The 20,496-nt window shown below is 40.4% G+C and overlaps 1 protein-coding gene across 1 annotated transcript in view; it reads right to left on the bottom strand.

Moving 5' to 3' along the window:
- Window positions 1-20,496, bottom strand: part of DNAH11 (dynein axonemal heavy chain 11) — a 308,597-nt gene that overhangs the window by 25,410 nt on the left and 262,691 nt on the right. The window contains 10 exon segments of the mRNA XM_043507131.1: window positions 1,130-1,357; window positions 6,006-6,136; window positions 7,113-7,261; window positions 8,292-8,485; window positions 9,022-9,085; window positions 9,087-9,142; window positions 10,891-11,061; window positions 11,765-11,905; window positions 16,014-16,178; window positions 17,596-17,800. Of these exon segments, the coding sequence (XP_043363066.1) occupies window positions 1,130-1,357; window positions 6,006-6,136; window positions 7,113-7,261; window positions 8,292-8,485; window positions 9,022-9,085; window positions 9,087-9,142; window positions 10,891-11,061; window positions 11,765-11,905; window positions 16,014-16,178; window positions 17,596-17,800 (1,504 nt within the window).

The following is a 20,496-nucleotide window of genomic DNA, read 5'->3' on the forward strand; positions in this document are numbered from 1 at the left end:
CCAGAATACCTCTACTTTGTGCTACCTGAATTGTGCAAAGTCCCACTTACATACATGCCTGATGCTCAGCCTGGCCTTTGTCTGCTCAGCATATGCATGGTACATTTCAGTCACAAGGCTTACATTATGCTGGCCTCCCATTGCCCCAGGGCTGTTTGACACACTAGGCAGCCATGCCTATTTTGCTGAAGTATTGTAGCAATCACTGTGGAGACTCTTCAAAATCTGGGGAATCCCAGACACTGAGGGACTCTTCAAGTGACTCTTTAAGCCAGCCCTTTCTGTAATGTGTTGCTGGAATGAACAAGCATTACATAATATCCACTTTAAAAAAAACAAAGTAGGGTGTCCAGACACAGTGACGCTTATAGATCTAACCAAAGAAAAGTCCTTCCTGCCTCTTTCCAACATTGTACGACCCACACCAGCCTCCCTGCTCCCTCAAATCACCCTCAATCAACTCATCCATCCACCTCCAGAAAAGCTAGGGCTACCAAGGAAAAGAGATGGATGGACACATGCCACCTACTGATAATGGAGAAGGATACACCACCATGATTTGGGCTATAAAATCTCTTTCTGAGAATTGAAAATACTACTCCTACTAAGATTATATGTAAGAATAATACAAAGATTATATGTAACAGGCACTGGCAGGAATTTGCAGCCGTGGGGGAGCTGTCAGCAGTTGGAAGACATCAGGGTAGGAAAGCGGGAGCTGACATGGCACTCTTAGATCGCTAGTTGGGAGGCAGAGTATCAAATGCTGGGCCACAGCAACATTTCTCTGATGTCGAGATGGCCAGTACAGCTACATGTCTGATGTGCTGCTTCCTGACTGACAAAAGGAAAGCATTGTGTTGGTTAACCCTACACTGCTCCACTACCTAATACTGCGAAATACAATCAGGGATAGTATCTGAAGCATTTTGCCCCATGATGATGGGAAACTGATGACAAGGAGGCAGGATAGGCAGAGCTGGTTAGCCTTCCGTGACCTTTGATTTCATATGGAATGGATACGGTGACCCCAACAACAAGCTCCCAGCCCTGGTAGACCAGTTATTTACAAAAGTTTGTAGTAATTAAAAAAACCCAAACCCATAGATTATGTAAATGTTGTTCTTACCTGGTCAGAGTTGTAGAGGGCAGCATGCAAATTAGCCAGCACCCCAGTAGGGGGTTCACTGGTAATTTTAATTGAGTTTTCTAGAATTCCTTGAGGGATGATGTATTCTTCTGGGGTTGGAGCTGGTTCAGCACTCATAAAGACTCAGAAATCCGAGTGGCTTCCTTTGCTGTATTGTTCAAGGAGTTTGTCCAAGGTCCCCAACCATTTGGCTACTAGATGAACATTCTGTTGGAAAACATGCAACATATTCATTGTGAGATGAGAATAGGTTTATTATTTCAGATGTGAAGTATACACACATGGTAAAAATACCTTTAAAAACACTGTTAAGGCAGTTTCATGAAAAGGAACAGGCACTCAACTCCAAATGACATTTCACTATTAAATGAGTTGGTGGTGCAGAAGCAGAAAAATTAAGGATTCTAAGAAGGACATCGGTTACATTAGCAGATACTTCACTAGCCTCTGAAGGTTTCAAGCCTTGATTTAGCAAGGCACTAAAACACGTGGTTAACTTTAAGCATATGAGTAATTTCACCTCTCTTCAGCAAAGCTCTTAAGCACATACTAAAGTATTTTGTGGAACTGGGCCCTATCATGGGACAGCTAGTCCCTATGAATAGACTGGGCTCACCTCCCCTGTGTCAGAGCAGGTGAGCCCAGGTGATCCTGTTGAAGGGGGACGTGCTACTCCTGGGCTATAAAGGCCTGTCACAGGGCAGGAAGAGGAGGAGTGATTAGAACACATTGTACCTGGGAAGAGGAACCCCAGAGGAGTGGCACTAACTCCAGTGGTGGCCTCTGGAGTAAGGGGCCAGGTGCCTAGGAAGGTTGCCCTAGAGCTGCTATTCCAGAAGAGCAGCAGAGCTGAAGGAGGGCTGGCTGAGAAGGGAGTTGGCTGGGACTACAAAGCTGCCAGAAGCAGGATTACCAGAGATCCTAGGGAAGAGAGTCCACAAAACCCTAGGACAAAAGGTGAGCTAAGGGACTGGTGTCTTGTTTGTTTATTGGCTTATGTTTGGACAATATACCTAAAGGAAAGGAGACTGGGTGTGGCAGCGTATGCCTCTCAGATATGGGAGAAGCCTTGTCATGTCACAGATGTGGAGAATGTGGGCATCTCAAATCAGGTACTAGGGAGGTGGGAGTAAGGTGGATCTTTTGTGCCCAGTGAAGAGAAAGCTGAGCCCATGACATTGACTGTCCCATATCACATTTGGGTGGGTCAGAGGAAAAATGGAGGCTGCAATCTGCCTATTCACAGGACAGCAGCAGCAGATGGCCATGCTACAGCGGCAACAGCAGCAGCAGCAGCAGCCGCCGCCCCAGGTTCTGCTTATGTAATTGATGAAGAACCTGAAGAAACAGCAGGAGGCACAGTTCGCCATTAAACAGAGGTAACAAGAGGTAACAAGGCCCCCTTTCAACAAGTGTGGTTACAGAACAGTTGGGCTAAGGAATGCCAGGCAACACGGTTGGTGATGGACCCATGAACTGGCTAGCCCCAGTCCTGCCAAAGCAGGGACCAAAACACAATCCCAAAGGCTTCCTCTGAATGTTTGAGAGAGTGGCAAGCAATGCAGGATGAGAAGGAGCAACCTGTAGCACCATTCCTAATGGGCAAAGCTCAGGCTATTTACCCCGAGCAATAAGCAAAGAGCAGGTGATCTATCTGGCAGTGAAGGCAGCCATTCTTGATTGAGAGGGACTGACTCCAGAGGCCTAGAAACACTGGTTTCAGGTAGAACCATTTTCGTGAGTGGCACGAAAATGCCACAAGTGGTGGCTCAGAAATTACATGATCTCATGCCTCCATGGCTCTGTCAGCTGGAGAGAGAGATTCATGGACCAAATTGTCCTGGATCAATTCCTAAGGACTGTCCCCTTGGAAGCCAACAGCTGGGTGAGACACTTTCAGCTGGCTGGGGAGGGAGAAGCTGTTGAAGGGGCAGAGGCCTTCTTTGAGGCCAAGAGAGACAAGCAGCCAGGGCAGGATGGTAAACCGAGGGGAAGCCAAAGGTGGTGGCCCAGGGAAGCTCTCGAAGGGAAAATTCTCAAATGGCCAAAACAGGGTAATGTACAAGAGCTACGGGGGGGGGGGGGGGAGATAGTCCCACAGTCTAGTAGAAGCCCTCAAGGTGCTGGCTGAGGGGGACCCTTTGTATGCTTCAAGTGTGAGCAGCCTGGGCATATTAGACAAGAATGGTGTGCAATTTTCTAGGTTGTTAGACTACAAAAGCACCAAGAGCAGAAGAGCTGAAAAGCACTATATCACCAAAAAGCTGTCTGAGCCTTGACTTTTGATACCCAAGGCTTCAGAGGTGTGCCATGGCTGAAACTGGGCGGCCTTCATTACCCCTGCTTCTAGGCCTGAGCCTGTGAGGTGCTGAGCACTCTCGAATTCCATTGAAATACACCACTTTTCAGCTCCTTCTCTCTCTGTTTTCTCAGATAATACCATTGTTTACTTAGTAAGAACTGTATCAATATTAGCTGAAAGGTACAACTCCTGGTAGATAAGCTTGAATAGCTTACTGGTAAGGCGGGTTGAAAAAGTGGTGACAATGTTAATGTTATAATTAAAATCTCAATTTTAAAAAAAAATTGTCTGTTTCAGTACAGTGCCTAGCACAATGTGGCCCTGACCTCAGTTGGGGCCTTTAGTCAGTACTATTTATTTTATTACAAGAACAGCTAAACAGCAGCTAACATTTGCAGCAGATAATTAGGTTGACAAGGTGATGCAGTGCTGATGGTGTAAAAATAGAATTGGAAGGAATAATATGGCTCCCCTAATATCTTTTATTGGCAAGGCCTGGAACCTACACTTCCAGTAGTGTTTCAGGACACTGAAGCGATGTGAAGCGATGTGATGTGAAGCGATGGTCACATAACCACCACCCTATATCGGAAACCTACTGACCGCTATTCCTACCTACATGCCTCTAGCTTTCATCCAGATCATACCACTCGATCCATTGTCTACAGCCAAGCGCTACGATATAACCGCATTTGCTCCAACCCCTCAGACAGAGACAAACACCTACAAGATCTCTATCATGCATTCCTACAACTACAATACCCACCTGCTGAAGTGAAGAAACAGATTGACAGAGCCAGAAGAGTACCCAGAAGTCACCTACTACAGGACAGGCCCAACAAAGAAAACAACAGAACGCCACTAGCCATCACCTTCAGCCCCCAACTAAAACCTCTCCAACGCATCATCAAGGATCTACAACCTATCCTGAAGGACGAGCCATCACTCTCACAGATCTTGGGAGACAGGCCAGTCGTTGCTTACAGACAGCCCCCCAACCTGAAGCAAATACTCACCAGCAACCACACACCACACAACCCAGGAACCTATCCTTGCAACAAAGCCCGTTGCCAACTCTGTCCACATATCTATTCAGGGGATACCATCATAGGGCCTAATCACATCAGCCACACTATCAGAGGCTCGTTCACCTGCGCATCTACCAATGTGATATATGCCATCATGTGCCAGCAATGCCCCTCTGCCATGTACATTGGCCAAACTGGACAGTCTCTACGTAAAAGAATGAATGGACACAAATCAGACGTCAAGAATTATAACATTCAAAAACCAGTTGGAGAACACTTCAATCTCTCTGGTCACTCGATCACAGACCTAAGAGTGGCTATCCTTCAACAAAAAAGCTTCAAAAACAGACTCCAACGAGAGACTGCTGAATTGGAATTAATTTGCAAACTGGACACAATTAACTTAGGCTTGAATAGAGACTGGGAATGGATGAGTCATTACACAAAGTAAAACTATTTCCCCATGGTATTTCTCCCCCCCACCCTACCCCCCACTGTTCCTCTGATATTCTTGTTAACTGCTGGAATTAGCCTACCTTGCTTGTCACCATGAAAGGTTTTCCTCCTTCCCCCCCTCTGCTGCTGGTGATGGCTTATCTTAAGTGATCACTCTCCTTACAGTGTGTATGATAAACCCATTGTTTCATGTTCTGTGTGTGTGTGTATATATATAAATCTCTCCTCTGTTTTTTCCACCAAATGCATCCGATGAAGTGAGCTGTAGCTCACGAAAGCTTATGCTCTAATAAATTTGTTAGTCTCTAAGGTGCCACCGGTACTCCTTTTCTTTTTGCGAATACAGACTAACCCGGCTGCTACTCTGAAATTTCAGGACAATGTCATTTTATATATTAGCACACTATACAATATAATGTAAAACTGCTGGTCACAGCACCTTGTGTTAGTGATACTAACAATCCCATTGCTCCTGTCAACTTCTGTGGCTGCACCAAGAATGATAGTTCACCAGGGTATTGTAAAGAGGCTTTTGTTTGTTGCAGAGAGTAGATTCTCCATTCACACAATGCTAGCCAAAGCTGCTACTGCTATCTCTGAAGAGCAGCACTCCAGTGCTGATTAGACAGCTTCCCAAAGGCTAGCTATTCTAATTTTATTAGAAGACTCCATTATGGCGTACTCAATGGAACAAGAGTTCTTAATTATGTAAGAGAAGAGTGTTCCTGAGGACATAATCATGCCTAGCCATAGGGAGCCTTCTTGTATTATCTTTCCTGGCCTCACTGGGAATACAAAGGTAGTGCTTGTAAATGTGAGGGTAAAGGTAAAATGCCATATACACACAATACATGTGAACATTTATCTTGCCTTTTGCAAAGGCAAAAGAAAAACAAAACAAAACATGAACAAAACAGAACAAAACATGTTCTGTTTGTGGCCTTTTTGAATTCCACAGAAAGTTGTTCCTTGTTGGACAATCCTTACCTTGCAGTCACTTCACTAGCAAACACAGCCATTCACCTAACTGAGTGCACCAATATCATCTATTGTGACGTTTAACACTTACTTGGAGAATGACCCAATGCCCATGTGTAGCAGCCTCCTCTAGTGCCTCTTCTGCCACCATCTCTTGACCTTGTCCTAAAGAGATATTATGGAATTTTCCAGAGTCGATAGTAAACCCAAGTTTTTTTTTTCCTATAAGGGAAGTGGCGGGGGTAGGAAACGAACAGACCAGAAAGGGGAAAAAATGATAACATCTCATCAATTCCACTATCACTGGGGCAATATTCATTAGTTCTTCTGAAGCACTTCACTAAACCCTTACAATTTCAACAAGCAAAATTGCGAGCTCTCAACAGCAGCCTTATTGCTGGTATTAGAAAAAGCCTGAAGAAATCTGTTCCCTTGGTTTTAAGATAATGAACCTTTTGACATTTTGACAGATGTTAGGCATTGTGAGCTTTAGAAACTCTTACAGGGGGTACAAAGCAATTCCCTTATAAAAAAGGAGCAACATGTGGTAGATATCACATCAGTTTTTTAACTGATTGGTTCAGTGGGTAAATGCACAAGCCTCTCACCTTGTGGGGCCCGAGTTTAAATTGAGCACAGTCAGGTCACAGCTGTATTAACCTGGTATTCTCAGTGTAGTCTGTGGGGAATAGTAATCCTAAGCATAAAGCGACAGTGCTTTACACAATTGAATATAGTTTGTATAATGACCATTATTTAGTCACAGTGGGCACAAGATTACATGAGCATGGAGAAAATTGCCCTCTGGCTCTCATCTAGTCAAAAGGTAGAAAACAGTACAAAAGAAACTTGCATTATGCCAAGCAGAGGAATGTTCAGTCTAAAAATTTCTTCATACTATAGTGCTAATAGCCTTGCATTTTTCATCCACGCCATTTACCACAAATAGGTGGGGGGGACGACTTCACAACTTAACTCTTTTGTTAAAAATAAACCCATTCCAACTTTGTCATATTAATTTCTATTCTTTTATGATGACACATTGTTTTGTTTAAGATTTTAAAATTTAGGACCCAATCCTGCTCCCTTTAAACGAAAGCCCAAAGTCCCATGGTCCTCAATGGCAGCAGGATTGGGCCTATAGATATTTTCTCTTCTTCTCCTGTGCAAGCACAGCTCCCATTGAAAACAGACTCACTAAGTGTCTCCATATCTTTAAAAGGGTCTACTCCAGGGAAGAGGATGAAAAACACTGTAGTCGCTGGACTGCTCCCTTCATATGATTTTGTTAAGTCCATCCTGGTGCTCTCCACATACTTGGAACCTAGTTTTTCCTCCACAAAGTTTCTATATAAATATAAAGTATAAACTGAAGACACCAAGAATATCCACAATTACAGATTTGGGTCCTGTATTCTTCTCAGACTACATAATCTGCTGCTACTAGCCTAGCAGCAGTTTCCTTAAAGAAAGGGAAGGGCAGCCAGGTGTCAGGGAAGCAAGCTAAGGGAGGGAAGGGCAGCCAGGTGGTAAAGAGGGTACAGAAAAATCTGGCATGTGTCTGTTCAGGAAAGGGGACAATGACTATGTGATAGAAAGGACAGCTAGGCACAGCAAGTGATCTTGCTTCTTCTAGGGAATGCTTCTTTCTAGGAAAGTGTGAGCACGGGTAGCATACAGGGGTGCTGGCATAATGTGTATAGTGGGGGTGCTGAAAGCCACTATACAAAACTTCAAACCCAGTATATAATTGAAACCACTTCAAGCCAGGGGGCGCTGCCATACCCGCAGCACCCCTAGTTCCAGCACTTATAGTAGTATAGCTGGTAGGGTTTGGGCAGTCGGGCAAAAGGTACTATTCTTTGGGAGGCAAGGGATTTAAAACAAACTCAGAGGGCTTGGACAAGGCTGACATTTTTTGAGGATCACAGATTTTTAAAGAAGCGAGATGGAGTATTACCATCCCATGAGTCTAACTGCTATCCCTAGAAAAAGAATGAATATTAAGAGAGAAATATGACTAAAAAGTGGGCAGTCAGCAGCAAGGATTTTTTTTTTAAATTATAAATGAGCCACTCCTTGTGGCTCAGGGCACATGTATAGAATCTAATAAAATCACCAATCTATAAATAAGTAAGCCAATTCCCTATAAACAGCCAACCTGATCCTACCACCTTCTCACAAATACCTGAAAAAAAATAGATAGGCCTTGTACTATTGCCACAAAGGCCAATAATCAATAATCTCAGACTCTGACTGACCAGCTAGCTTGTAAATTAGATTCCTATAATTGAAAATTTCATCACAGCGGGCTACACATCCAATAAATCATCTTCATGTGTGGTTCCATGGATAGACACAATGTCAAAGACTGTACCTAAGAGCATAGGTCATTCTATCTGGGCACAGTGCCCTCAGTATGATAAGTTTCTGAAGAGAGCTTTTGTTTTTCCATTCCTGTGGGAACTTTTCCTTTTCTGGGCATTCTGAGTCCACCCATTTCTTCCATCTTTTAGCAGACCCTTCGATATCTCTGTCTAACCCTCGGAACTCATCCATTAGAGCAATGGCCTGGAACACACCAAACACACACATGGGTGATGTGCCCATGAGGTATAGTTGGGGTGATAATGAAATACATTTTACTAATAATATTTACTAATATTATTATTTGACACCTATGGCCTAATTTAAAGCGCAGTTTATACTTACAGCCTATATGAATAAATGTTTATTTGTAAAAGACTACTCCATTTCATATCTCCATACAATCTGCTTACAGTTAAATACCCAGTTACCACACATTGTAACACATAAGATTAGGTTTTTCTGAGAGTAAGGAGCTGTGTGAAGATTAGAATTGCATTCCTGGAGGAATGCAGAGATTATAGAAAATCAGCATTTCCACATGAAATAAATATATGCTTTTATCATCTCAGGGGGAAAAAAAAGTTAAAATGCAAGGACAACTCATTCAACAGCACTGCAAATTGTATTAAAATTTACTATGGAATATATGACTTTATCTGACACTATCTAGCTCTAGTAGATCTCCAGAAACAACATAAAATAAGATTTGAAACTGAAAAGCAATTCTCCAAACCTACTTTAATGGCACTCCATGACTGAGGAGTTAAAAAGTCAACCGGACTCTTGAGTGTGTGGTTGACTGAATTGAAGCAGGAAAGCCAATTCAAGGAGTTCTATCTCTTTACTTCTCAGCAGAATCTTGACAGCATACAAAATTGAAAAAGGTCATCAGGTTTACTTGGCAGTCACTTGTGACTTAAAGCATTTACCACTCAACAGACGTTATTGAATAGGCAGCATAAAGCACTGAAAATTCTGGTGACTGAATCTTCTGTAGCTCTAATAGAAGAATTTAGCTTGAGCCAATTATTTTAAAATAAGGAATAGAAATACATTATAAAAGTAGTAATGGAGTGAGGTCAATTCCTAGACCTTCATTATTCACAAAGCTAATAGATTATGCTTTCAACCTTAGCCCTGTGTTTGTAGTACACATTGCAGAACTTGCCTCAGACTGTTAAACAGACACCAAAAACCCCCACCAGTAACCTCTGAACTAAATAATTTTGCAGAAGTTAAAGTTGTCATTATGCTCTATGCTAGCAGTAGCACCCAAGTCCTTGCATTTTTTAAAAATGGCCAGATTACAATAGTAACTATGATTTATGATTCTTTAGCTAGAGTAAAAGGAGTTATTTGAAAAAAATAAAATAAAACCATAGTCCTTAAAGATCAGAGTTATTCTGGGCTTCGATTGTGCAAGATTTTTTCTTCCAATAGCACTACTGAAGTGGCTAAGGAAACCTGAGTTCCATACAACTCCCTACATTTGTCCTCCACCCCCTTTAAACACGTACTGAGGGACAGGAAGTTCACACGTCAGAGTAATTGTTTTAGGCTCTTATTCAGACTCAGGGAGACCACAGTGACTCACATTTGGAATGGTTTTTTTTTTTTTTTTTTTTGCAACGAGAAGGGATGGTGACTTTTTTTTTTAAATGAAATCTTAATCTGCAGAAGTTAAACATGTCAGGAATACCACAAAACTATATCAGGGGAGACAAATCTAGCCCATAGGTTGAATGTACAATAAAAATCTTGAATCTAAATGTGTCTAACAAAATGTCTACCACCACCATCTGTGTTCTCTCTCCTCCCCTTGCACACTGAAGAATGGGAATTATGTGTACTCATTTTATGAATGTTAGAATCTGTGGATAACTCTCTATCCCGAGAGTTAATTCCAGCTGAGCTCTCCCCAGCTACCCAGGAATCCAGCAATGATTAATTCAATTTCCTAGTGCTCAGATGGACAATACAGTGAATCCACTGTTGGAAGACTACCTCCTATCACCTCTGGAGAAATGCATCAGAAATTTGACCAGGTTCAGGAGACATTCTCAAAACCTCAGGTCTTCAGGCTGGAACTCTTGAACAAAGGAACTTTGAAATGGATAGAAGATAGCCTGTGACTCAAGAGTCTCACATACATGCTGATCAGGGGACCAGATTGTCAGAAAGGCAAACGATGTAGGGGGTGTAACCTGTCTCACCCAACCTCAAGATCAGGGACTGATGGGTCAAGCAGGACAGCAGGACCTACTTATTATTTACTTGTATCCTACCTAGCCTGAAGCTTTATATAGTCTCATCCCAAAATCAAGATATTTTTATTACTTGGAGAATCTCTGCTATAAGTGCCAAACTGTACACAAACTGTACACCCAGGGAACTGCAAGCAGCACTTCCATAATTTTCATCCCTATAACGTACTCAGAGGAATATAACAACAAAGAAAATAAAGACCTACATAAAATAGCTGTGGAAGATATTATTTATATTGCAGTAGCATTCACAGTATGTTAGGTGTTGTACAACCACAGCACCTATTATTTTACTTATAAACCACACACTTCACCACTACTGCCTGAATTTTTTTTCTTCACCTGAAATGTTGTCTGGGCTAGGAAGGTGAGTTTATCCTTTTCAAAAAGTCCCTGACTGGTGTAAAGGAAGGCAGAGTATGTAATAGCTTCTATCAGGTTGGTGATGCGACCCTGCAGATCCTCTGATGCTTCAACCCGATCAATTGCTTTATGGAAGACTGTGTTGAAGGCCTAATGAGAGGTAGGGTCACATTATTTTTAAAGGATTTTTGTTTGTTTTAAGAGCAATTTAATAGAGTCGAATGTAAGGCTTTTCAAAGTAAGTGCCTGAGCTGTATAAAATGGAGACACTGTACAAGATCACCTCCCTCCCACCGAAATAGTAGGCGTGGAGACTGTTTTCTCAAAGGGGGCGGGGGGGGGGAGGAGAAAAAGTGGTTGGAGATCACAAATGGCAACATTTTTCAGTCTACTCATTTAACTCAGGAGCAAACAACACATGTTGACTGACTCCACCAATCTTTCCCGCCCACTGGACATCCTAAAACCGATACATTCCCTCAAAATGAAAAGGCTGGTGGTTTCAAGGAAGAAGACTTTCCGTCCTCAGCCAGTTACTTTTAGTATATTTATTGCAACTCATTGTTTAGTGAATGCTTCAAATCTCTCTATTCACTTGGCCTTGCAGGAAGATTTAACAAAAATAAGGTAAGTATTACTCACATAAATCAGACTGTAAACATCTGACAAGAGAGATTACTGGGAAGTTCAATATTGTGAGGAATTGTGGGAAAATGCACAACCCTGTCTCTCGCACACAAACACCCCTTACATAGCAAATATTAATAGCTGATACAAATATAAAAGGTTGCTAATTGCTGGAATCAAACCCCCATGCTTGTTCTTTTGTATTACACCAGAAATAAAGCTTTACCTTCAGTGAGAACTGATAGATGGGGTTGATTTTGCCCAGATCATTAACAACAAAGTAAAGAAGAGATGCTCTCAAAGCTGCTGGTCTGTAATGCTCTCGGGCCTCATTAATTTTAACTTCGTTCTCTTTTGCTTCAGCTACCTGTAGGATGATAGTTATCTAGTTCATTTTTAAATTGGTCGTAACTATCACACTGATCTGAATAAGGGGTGTTCTAAAGTGAAAAGTTATATTGGCATAGCTATTTCTCTCAGGAGCGTGAAAAATCCATATCCCTAAGAGATGTAGTTAAGATGACCTAACCCCTGGTGTAGACAGTGCTAGCTCAACAGAATTCTTCTATCAATCTAGCTATCACCTCTTGGGGAGGTGCATTACCTCTCCCATCACTGTAGTGTCTACACTGAAGCGCTACAGTTGTGCTGCTGTAGCATGTTAAGTGTAGACATAGCTTAAGTCACACACATGTAATTGACAAATTCTTAACACTGCAAAGTGAAAAACGCAACATGGATACAGCCTGGAAAGCTGAAACATATCTGAAACAATAAAAACTGTTTGGCACATGTAGATTTAAACTAGACACTCTGCTCCAGCCTTGTTGGCTAGAAATCAGAGTTGACTTGATCTTCTTTATTATACATTACTATAATTTTAAACCAGCAGTTTAAGAGAAGTTATGTCAGTGGTGTGAGTTTTATATTTGTTTTCTTGATGCAGAAAGGTTGGTTGCATGATGACACTATAAACTTGCCTTTATTTTATTAAGGAACTTATTAATCAAGCCCATCATCATGCTAGAAGTCTAAATACTAAGGTGGATGACCTGGAGCGCCTGGTATTAAATGAGGATATTGACATAATATGCATCACAGAAACTTGGTGGCATGATGATAATCAATAGGATATGGTACAAAATATATAGGAATGACAGAGTAGGTCATGCTGGTGGCGGAGTGGCATTATATGTGAAAGAAAGAATAGAGTCAAATAAACCTTAAATGAATCAAATTGTACCACAGAATCTCTATGGATAGAAATTCCATACTTGAATAATAGGAATATATCAGTAGGAAAATACTACCAATCATGTGAGCAGGATGGTGATGGTGATTGTGAAATGCTCTGGGAGATAGTTTTCTATTTTTATAGCATCTCTAATAATAATGGGGGATTTCAACTATTCCCATAATGAATGGGTATATGTTACCTCAGGAGTGGAAGCAGAGGTAAAGTTTCTTGACATGATAAGTGACTGCTTCTTGGGGCAGCTAATCCTGAAATCCACAAGAGGAGATAATTCTTGATTTAGTCCTAAGTGCAGCACAGGAACTGGTCCCAGAGATGAAATATAGCTAAACTGCCTGGTAATAGCAACCATAGCATAATTAAATCCTTGTTGTGGGGGGAACACCAAAGAAGCCCACCACAGTAGCACTTAGGAAAGGGAACTATACAAAAATAAGGAAGCTAGTTAAATGGAAATTAGAAGGTACAGTCACAAAAGTGAAATTTCTGCAAACTACATGGAAACTTTTTTAAAATCATCATAATAGAGGCTTAAAAGAAATGTATACCTCAAATTAAAAAAACATAGCAAGAGGACTGAAAAGTACCACGATGACTAAAAAAATAAAGTAAAAGGCATGCTTAAAAATTGGAAGTAAAATCCTACTGAGGAAAATAGAATGGAGCATAAACTCTGGCAAGTCAAATGTAAAAGTATAATTAGGCAGTCAAAAAAAGAATGTGAAGAGCAACTAACAAAAGACTTAAAAACTAACAACAATTTTTTTTAAAAATACATCAGAAGCAGAAAGCCAGCCAAACAATCAGTGGGGCCACTGGACGATCGATGTGCTGAAGGAGCACTCAAGGAAGATAAGGCCATTGCGGAGAAGCTAAACGAATTATTTGCACCAGTCTTCACTGCAGAGGATGTGAGGGAGATTCCCACACGTGGGCCATTCTTTTTCGGTGACATATCTGAGGAACCGTCTCAGACCGAGGTGTCAATAGGGGTGGTTTTGGAACAAATTGATAAATTAAACAATAATAATAAGTCACCAGGACCAGATGGTATTCACCCAAGAATTCTGAAGGAACTCAAATATGAAATTGCAGAACTACTAACTCTGGGATATAACCTATCATTTAAATCAGCTTCTCTACCAGATGACTGAAGGATAGCTAATGACACACCAATTTTTTTTAAAAGGCTCCAGAGGTGATCCTGGCAATTATAGGCTGGTAATCCTAACTTCAGTACCAGGCAAATTGGTTGAAACTATAGTAAAAAAACCCTAGAATTATCAGACACATAAATGAACACAATTTGTGGGCAGAGTCAACACAGCTTTTGTAAAGGGAAATCATGCCTCACCAATCTATTAGAATTCTTTGAGTAATGGGGGAGGTGCGGGTGTCAAAACAAACATGTGGACACGGGAGATCCAGTGCATAAAATTTACTTGGAATTTCAGAAAGCTTTTGACGAGGTCCCTCACCAAAGGCTCTTGAGCCAAGTAAGCAGTCATGGGATAAGAGGGAAGGTCCTCTCATGGATCAAGTTAAAAGATAGGAAACAAAGGATTAGAATAAACAGTCAGTTTTCAGAATGGAGATAGATGAATAGTGATGTCCCTCAGGAATCTGTAATGGGACCAGTTCTGTTGAACACATTCATAAATGATTAAAAAAAGGGGTAAACAGCAAGGTGGCAAAATTTGCAGATAATACAAAATTACTCAAGATAGTTAAGTCCTAAGCAGATTGCGAAGATTTGCAAAGGTATCTCACAAAACTGGGCGAATGGGCAACAAAATGGCTAGTGTAATTCAGTGTTGATAAATGGAAAGTAATGCACATTGGAAAACATAATCCCAAAATGATGGGATCTAAATTAGCTGTTACCACTCAAAAAAGATACCTTGGAATTATTTTGGATAGTTCACTGAAAACATCTTCTCAATATGCAGCAGCTGTCTAAAAAGCTAACCGAATGTTAGGAACCATTAGGAAAGAAATTGATGATAAGACAGAAAATATCATAATGCCACTATATAAATCCAAGGTACACCCACACTTTGCATACTACATGCAGTTTTGGTCACTCCATCTCAAAAAACATATTAGAATTGGGAAAGGTACAGGGAAGAGCAACACAAATTATTAAAGGTATGGAACAGCTTCCATATGAGAAGAGACTAAAAAGACTGGGACTTTTTGGCTTGGAAAATAGATGACTAACTGGGGATATGATAGAGGTCTATAAAATTGTGAATGGTGTAGAGAAAGTGAAGAAGGAAGTGTTATTTACTTCTTCACATTGCACACGAACCAGTGGTCACCTAATAAAATTAATGATTAGCAAACAAACAGATTAGTTTAAAACAAACAGAAGGAAGTACTTCTTTATACAATGCACAACCTGTTGAACTCATTGCGAAGGAATGTTCTGAAGGCCCAAACTATAGCAGGGTTAAAAAAAGAATTAGATAAATTCATTGAGAATAGGTCCATCAATTGCTAGTAGCCAACATGGTCAGGGATGAAACGTCACGCTCTGGGTGTCCATAGCTTCTGATTGCCAGAAGCTGGGCATGGGCGATGGGATGGATCACTTGATGATTGCCTGTTCTGTTCATTCCCTCTGAAACATCTGGCATTGACCATTGTTGGATACAGGATACTGGATTAGATGGAGCATTAGTCTGACCTAGTATGGCCATTCTTATCTCTAGCTAGTCTGTTAATTTGTCTTAGAGGAGGCAAATAGTGAGAAAAACTACTTGAAAGCAGGTTTCTTAGATTTTGAAATGATTTTGGATTCAGCCACATTCACATCCCTTTGCATTTCCATGAGCTTTCATACATATAGACCGTCCATTCATTTAAATGTTAGGGAATGGCAGTTCTTTTTGAGAGTATCCGTATTCATTTGTGACAAAGAATAATACACACAAATATGTTTAATCACAGTTCATGCCACTAGTGCTGTTTATGAAGCTTCAGGCATCCAACCAGAGAGCAAAAATTATACCACGTGATTTATGTGACCAGTCACATGCCACTAATATAGTCATTGCATATAAAGCATTTACCAAACAACTATGCATAACAGCGACATTAAAACAAAACAAAGTCTACTTGTGGATAATTCTAAAAAACCCTCATTTTAAAATATGTAATTAATTTGAATTTTACAGATAAAACTTTTAAAACTAATAAAAGAACAAATTGTTACTGCCTTGTACTCTATTTCTGCCGCTGATGATTTTGTTGATTCAAGTTTCTCTACCAGTTCCGTGTCACCCAAGAAACTACCCTCAGCAGCTGACAGATGAAGCAAAAGATCATCCTCCAGGTGCTTCAGCTCAATCTTGAAATCATTCTGCTGCTTGGTCAGGAGAGACTAACAAAGGGAATGAAAAATTTAGACTTAAACAACAGCAACAAAGGATGACCATCTGTTTTGCAGAATCTTTGGCCATTATTCTCCATTCAGTTAAATGACTCTATTTCAATTTTGTTTCTAAAAAAAAGAGATGACCTCTTCTATTCTAATGAAAAAGTATGTTACAATTATAGCAACCGGATAGGAGGAAAGCATGGTCAAACATTAAAGCATGACACCAAGAACCTGGCTTGATTCTTGATTCTGCTCTAACCCCCTTCTTCTGCTCAGGGTTGCACAAAGTGAGCAGGATCTGGTCATAACTGGCAAGTGGAGAATTCCCTGGCAGAGGAAATTCCCCTGTAAAGCTGATGGAGCCAGCTCCTGCACTAGCCACTTCCCCCTCACCTCAGCACGCGGGCTAGGGCAGAGAAAGCACGGCAAAGGTCTGCTCTTCTATCTTGATCATCCATTGATTTATGATCCTTTAGGGAAACACCCAATCAGCATATGGTCCCTTACTAGGGGCACTCCACTGGATCATGTGGCTGGCAGAAAATAACTCAGATGATCAGGGAAGCACAACTGCATCCCTGACAGCTGTCCCCACAATTCTGCCCCAAGTAGAGATATAAGGGAGAATCTGGCTCAGAAGTTTTCCAGACAATGTTCCCAGCTCTGTTCCTTGAAAAGTAATTTAACATCTGTACCACCGTTTACTCTTCTATAAATGGGTAAAATAGTCTCAACTTCTTACCCGTGTTGTCAGGCTTGACTCCTTTGAGTCTGTAAAGTGTTTCAAGATCTTTGAAAGAAATGTGCTATAGCAATATGAAGTACTTTTATTATTAATTTTTCACCTACATATTTTTAATCTTTCATTTAACATCCAGTAATCATATGACAAATCTAATCAAGACCCCTTTTCAACCATTTATAAAAATATTTTTGTTCATAAATTACTGTAAAATGTTATTCTGCCATAAATACATTTCTTCATTCCACAAACAGCAAGAATAGATTCTTAGTACAACTAACCCAATGCCCTAGAGCCTACTAGTGCAGTCATTTCCTCTTACAGGTTGGCATGAAATTTAGTTTGTGCTTATTGGCTCAAGACTATTGACTCACAAAATACACTGAAGGGGGTTAATCCATTTCACCTTTCACAGACATGGTGAAAATGGAAGAGCAGAAAGAAAAATAGGAATAAGATCATGATATATAAATTCTAGCAATACTTTGTTAGAACCAAACCCCAAGACTTGCAGAGTTGAGAAATCAGTGGGACTTAAACAAGTGCTCCACGCACCTCTCGGTATCTTCTTGATATACAAGTTATTGACAATCATTGCTCAGTAGATTCAACTGGGTAAATTAATGCTGGCCTTAGACCCTGGGGAACAACAATGGACTGGTCAAAAGGTGGTCTCACCTTAAGTTTTTCTAAGTCAGGTCTTTCAACACTAACAACCTCAGCCAACAGCTGCTCTTCTAGCCCATCCCTTGTGACAGTGAAATTAATGAGGGTGGTCTGAGCCTGTAATTCTGGCTGATAATGAGGGTTAGCAAGCTTCATGTGAAGGATCAGATGGAAATTCTTGTTGAACTCACATTCTTTGTCTTCAATCTTGATATACCTGACAATAGTTAACATGCACAGTGATGGAAACAGTACTGAATAAAGCAATTCACAAATATCCTACATTACATAAGACCAGTACTGTACAAGTTTAATGCCACAGAAAACAGACACAAACCAAATGCTCAATATTTGCAATTTGAGACACAAAATGAGGATAATAAAATTCACCTGAAGCAAATGAAGTTTAGACTCTCTGCCATCATTTCATCCTTTTCATTTCCATAGGTTCACTTACTCATATAGCATACAATTGTGGCTTATTGGCAATGAAACAGGTTCATTGTAGAGTTCAAACAGTTCAGAGGTAACCTTGTGTCCTTGCTCCTTATCATAAACTTGGACAAGTTTTCAAATAATTCTTACATGAACTGTGTGCGTTCTTACAATTGTTTTCTTTACCATCTTTTAAATATTCCAGCTATAAAGGCTAACACAAAGAAATAAACAGAAATACGTTTGATAAACTGACAAATGACAGGAAGAGACACAGGGCTGTCGACTGAGGAACAAAAGAGGATTTTTAAAGGTGGCCGACAAAATGTTTTGTTCAAAACAAATTAATTACTAGGTCACATGCTGCATAGAGTGAGTGATTCTAAACTAATTTTTTATTCCACTTAAGATCCCTTAAGTAAGGCATTGCTTGCTGGCTCTGCCCTTGCTGTGGTGCTACTGTTAGCAGGAGACCTTACTAAAGGCATCAAGATGAGACATGGAGATAAGGTACCATTGACCTAGCCCTCTTATTTTATGACATAGTTTTGAAAAACAAAAGTTAATGTTCTGTAGTCTTTGGTCTCTTATTATTTTACCTCTTTACCTCAGAGCACCATGAAGTGGAAAAATACATACGAGATTGAACAACAAGGAGGTGATATCCTGCACACCGCAACAACTAGCTCAGTCTAACTGCTGTTGAGCTTACAAGGTTAGAGAATCAGAGGAATGAAAAGCCTCTGAATACTGGCAGATGGTGAACCTGGATGGCCTGCAAAAAGCATATGAACTGTAGCCAAACTTTTGAAACTTGGCAGCATGAAGTTAGGCTCCTAAATTCTTATTTAGGCACCTGTATATAAAAGGCCTGGATTTTAAAATAAAATTAACCAAATCCTATATAAAACTGTACTAAAAAGGATCCAGCATCCAGTTTATCATTTTTTGGGTGCGATAAAATTCACTTCTCAGGTCAACAAGGCAGATTTCAATTCTGACACTGTGTTCTTGCAAAACGTTAAAGTGCCTAATGTGGATTTCTAAACTGATATGGAGAGCAAAATATCAGACCTGAACACAGCTGAGTACAACTAAGAGGGTAATTTTGACCTCAGTGCCACACACATATGCACAGGCATAAGGGTGTTGGAACCAGGTCTCTGACAGAGGAGTACATCAGTTAGCTTTGTCAGTGGGGAGACTATCAAGGGAACAATACTACCTTATAGAAATGAAAGGAAGTCTGGCGGTTAAATGAGCCCTGGACTCTTGTATAGAAGTATTATTTTATGAGTTCTCAATTCACAGAAGTAATAAATTATCAATTTGTGTGGTTATCATCTATGAAAGGCAAAAACTACAGAATGATTCAGTGGGTTTTATAACTGCAGCTATGCTGACTTTTTTGTTAATTGCAGATTTGGGAAAAATAAATGTTTTGTTATTGCTCTCTCATGGGTCAAAAAATATGAGCAACAATGATGTTAACCTGAGGGGCGGAAAACACACAACACAATCATTTCACTGTTTCCATGAACTATATCTATCTAGAAATTAATTCTGGAGTATGAAATAATATAATGTGTGTAAGCGTTATGGGTGGAATTCTGAATGGAGAGGTAGTGCAAGAGTGGCTCAACATGAATTACCACAAAGGATTACTTTTGGTAATTCCTTCACTTATAGTCTTTTCTTCTCCCATCCTACCAACAGGGACAATCAGAACAGACTGCAGTAAATTTTGCCCTGTCAGGGAACATGGCAGAAGAACTTTCAAACAAGCTTGATATATAAGCTGCAGAACCACCACTTCCTTCTAGTTCGAGACTTTCAGAGAAAAATGAAAAAATGATAGATCACCCCCACTTTTCTAGTAGAAATTACTACAGCCCAAAGGGCTGCCTCAAAATAAAGTGAGAGATGCATGTTCCAGAGTTTAATCCCAAAGTACCTGTAACACCAAGAAAATAGCATGGTCTTTGCAACAATGTTTTGTTGTTGGTGGTGTTTTGTTTTAAGAATCTTGGAATGTAAGGATGGGAACTAAACTCCTGTCTTCTGATGGGTCTATGAACAATAGATATAGCTGATGAGTAGGCACAAAAGCCAACATTTTCAGAAATAGGAGCTTCAAGTTAGGTGCCTAAATCAATAATTGTGTACCTAAATAAAGTGACTCGAGTTTCAAAAATACCAAGGAGCTCTCATCAGCTTCAACTTTTCTGCTGCTCACTACTCAGCAACTTCAGAGAAGAAGCCTTAATCTAAAAAGCAGTTTCAGTCAGTTTACATGCATTAGTTTGAGGCACCAGAAGTGGACAAAAGGAATTCATCTTTGGGAGAGTAGATCTGGAATAGAGGGAGCTTCCAGGGCCAGCTCAGTATGAGATTGATTAGGTTTGAGAACACAGAGACCACCAAGAGAGCCTGCAAAATCATCCCTGTTTGTCTCTCTCTTAGGACCTGACACCCAAA

Source organism: Dermochelys coriacea, chromosome 2 (assembly GCF_009764565.3).
Source record: "Dermochelys coriacea isolate rDerCor1 chromosome 2, rDerCor1.pri.v4, whole genome shotgun sequence".
Lineage (NCBI taxonomy): Eukaryota > Metazoa > Chordata > Testudines > Dermochelyidae > Dermochelys > Dermochelys coriacea.